A 2550-nucleotide genomic window follows, 5' to 3' on the forward strand; every position below is an offset into this window, starting at 1 on the left:
ATGATTTACATTGAAATTATTGGGGGGCTTATTAGGAAAATTTCGCCTATTCTTAACCTATTTACATAACAACAACAAAAAAAACAAACTGAATAAACAGGTTTATCAACTGAAAGGCAAACGTTTTACTTGTTAGCTGTCAAGGTCTTATGTCTACTTATGTTAATAGATGAAAAAAATAAAAAACTATTTTCTATAAACCATTTAATTTATAAAAACAACCTTAAACATGACAACCATTTTCAAAAAAAAATTAAAATTTTTTTCAATTTATTACCATACAACGAGATTTGATGATACTTTTTTTATTATTAAATTAAATCTAATTTAATTATTTAATCCACGCCTTCGATGATTTAAAAATAATAATAATAATAATACACATGTTTTTGTAACACGATTACTACGTTTTTTTTTTAAATTTACAAAAAAAAAAAAAAATTTTCTGTTTTTGATAAGAAAAAAATTTTTGATGTAATTGATAATAAAAAATCTGTCATGACGATTAAAAATCTCGGAATTTTAGGTCAAAGGTAATAATGTTATCATTATAAATAATAATGTGCGTAAGTAATTAATATAATTTCATCATTTTATCGCGATCATAAATTTATCTTTTAAAAAAAAAGAGAAAAAATCAAATTTTTCCTTATTTAAATATTATAATTTTAATATTAAAAATTAATTTTATATTTAAATAATATTCAGAATGCGCAAAAACAAATGAAAATTGAATTTACTAAAAATAATTTAATAATAAATAAATTAATTAATTATCATTTTTTAAATTTTTTTATATTTTTTATTAATTCTACCGGAAGTTTTCTTTTTTTTTTTTTTTTCTATCGTGCTTTTATCTAATTTTTTTTGTTTTGTTTTGTTAGTTGAGAGGAAATAACAAAATAATATCAATGGAAATCAAATAAAAAAAAAAAAAAAAAAAAAAAAAAAAAAAGTATGTCTCCCAACGTCGATTATCAATGATTTTAAAATTTTCATTAAAAAATAATAATTTAATATATATAATAAAAATATTTGACAATGATAATGTGTATACAAAAAATAAATAAATAAATAAATAAAAAATTGTTTTTTTTTTTTTTGATTGTTATTGCACTTTGTAAATTTGTACTTTAAAACTTTTGGAATTTTTTCGGGAAATTTAAAATTCCTCCAAAAATTTTTAAAATTAATAATAAGCTTTAATAATAATAATAATAATAATAATAATAATAATTACTTACTGAATTTTTAAATGAAAGAAAATTCAAATTCCAAAAAGTAATAATCATATTTTGTCAAAATTTCTGACAAAATTTTTCTCTGTTATTAAAATTCAACTGAATTCTTTTTTAAGAAATTTAGCGATTGTATTTAATTGAATATTACTCGTTCCTTCGTAAATGGTACCGATTTTACAATCCCTGTAAAATTTTTCCTGAGGGAAATCTTTTGTGAATCCCACACCTCCGATCCAATCGATGCATCTTTTTGTTACTTCGTGAGCCATTTCTTAAAACATTTAATTTTAATAATTAATTATTTTCCTTTTACAAATGGAGATTTTTTATTCTAAAATTTAAAAAAAAAAAAAAAAAAAAAAAGAAGTCTTGATGATTTTTATTATTGTTTCATTTACCCGTTACGTAAAATTTTGCCATAGACGCTTCTTTAGCAAAACTTATACCGGCTTCGACTCGTCTACTAGCATTGTACACGAGTAACCTTGAACATTCCAATTTGACAGCAATATCAGCTATCTGATGTTGCATCGCCTAAAACGCAAATATAATTTATTATGTATTATTATTATTATTATTAAATGTTTTCAACGCAAAACAATGTGATCGCAGTACTTGAAAATCGAAAATTTTATGTCCGAATTGTTTTCTTTCCAACGTGTAAGGTATGGTGACGTCAAAACAACCCTGAGCCAATCCGAGCATTTGAGCAGCAACTCCTATTCTACTTTCATTTAAAAAACCTGCAGCATATTTATAACCTTGATATAATTCTCCTAAAACCGCACTTTTGTGAATCTAATCAAAAGAAATATAAAATATATAATGCTCTTATATTATGTAAGAGTAATTTAAAAGCAGTTTTAATTAAAAAGTCGACAAAAAAAAAATTTACCTTTACGTTATCGAAATTCACTTGACACGTTCCACTGGCTCTTATTCCCAATTTATTTTCTTTTTTTCCAACAGATAAACCAGGAGCATCTCTTTCGACTAAAAATGTTGTGATCCCCCTGTAACCCTTGGATGAATCAGCATTTGCAAAAACAATAAAAAATTTTGCAATATCTGAATTTGATATCCACATTTTTGATCCATTTAAAATAAAATAATCTCCTTCTTGTTTCGCTGAAGTTTTCATTGCAAAAGCATCACTTCCAGAATAAGGTTCAGTCAAACAAAAACTTCCAACCTGAAAAAAAAAACAAAATAATATTAAAAATTTACCGCTTTATTGGTTTTTTTTTTAAAAGTAAACCTAAAAACTCACTCCTTCGTTAATGAGCAAAGGTAAATATTTTTCTTTTTG

General features: G+C 23.2%; 1 protein-coding gene across 1 annotated transcript in view; it reads right to left on the reverse strand.

The window, feature by feature from the left end:
- Positions 1-1336: 1336 nt before the first annotated feature.
- Phum_PHUM226980 (Short/branched chain specific acyl-CoA dehydrogenase, putative) overlaps positions 1337-2550 on the reverse strand; it is a gene marked incomplete at both ends in the record, with an annotated part of 1998 nt that continues 784 nt past the window's right edge. Inside the window, 4 exons of the mRNA XM_002425853.1 lie at positions 1337-1512; positions 1640-1775; positions 1857-2039; positions 2137-2433. Coding sequence (XP_002425898.1) covers positions 1337-1512; positions 1640-1775; positions 1857-2039; positions 2137-2433 — 792 coding nt within the window. The remainder of the gene's footprint in view (positions 1513-1639; positions 1776-1856; positions 2040-2136; positions 2434-2550) is intronic.

The sequence above is a fragment of the Pediculus humanus genome, genomic scaffold, assembly GCF_000006295.1.
Source record: "Pediculus humanus corporis 1103172107590 genomic scaffold, whole genome shotgun sequence".
Classification (NCBI taxonomy): domain Eukaryota; kingdom Metazoa; phylum Arthropoda; class Insecta; order Psocodea; family Pediculidae; genus Pediculus; species Pediculus humanus.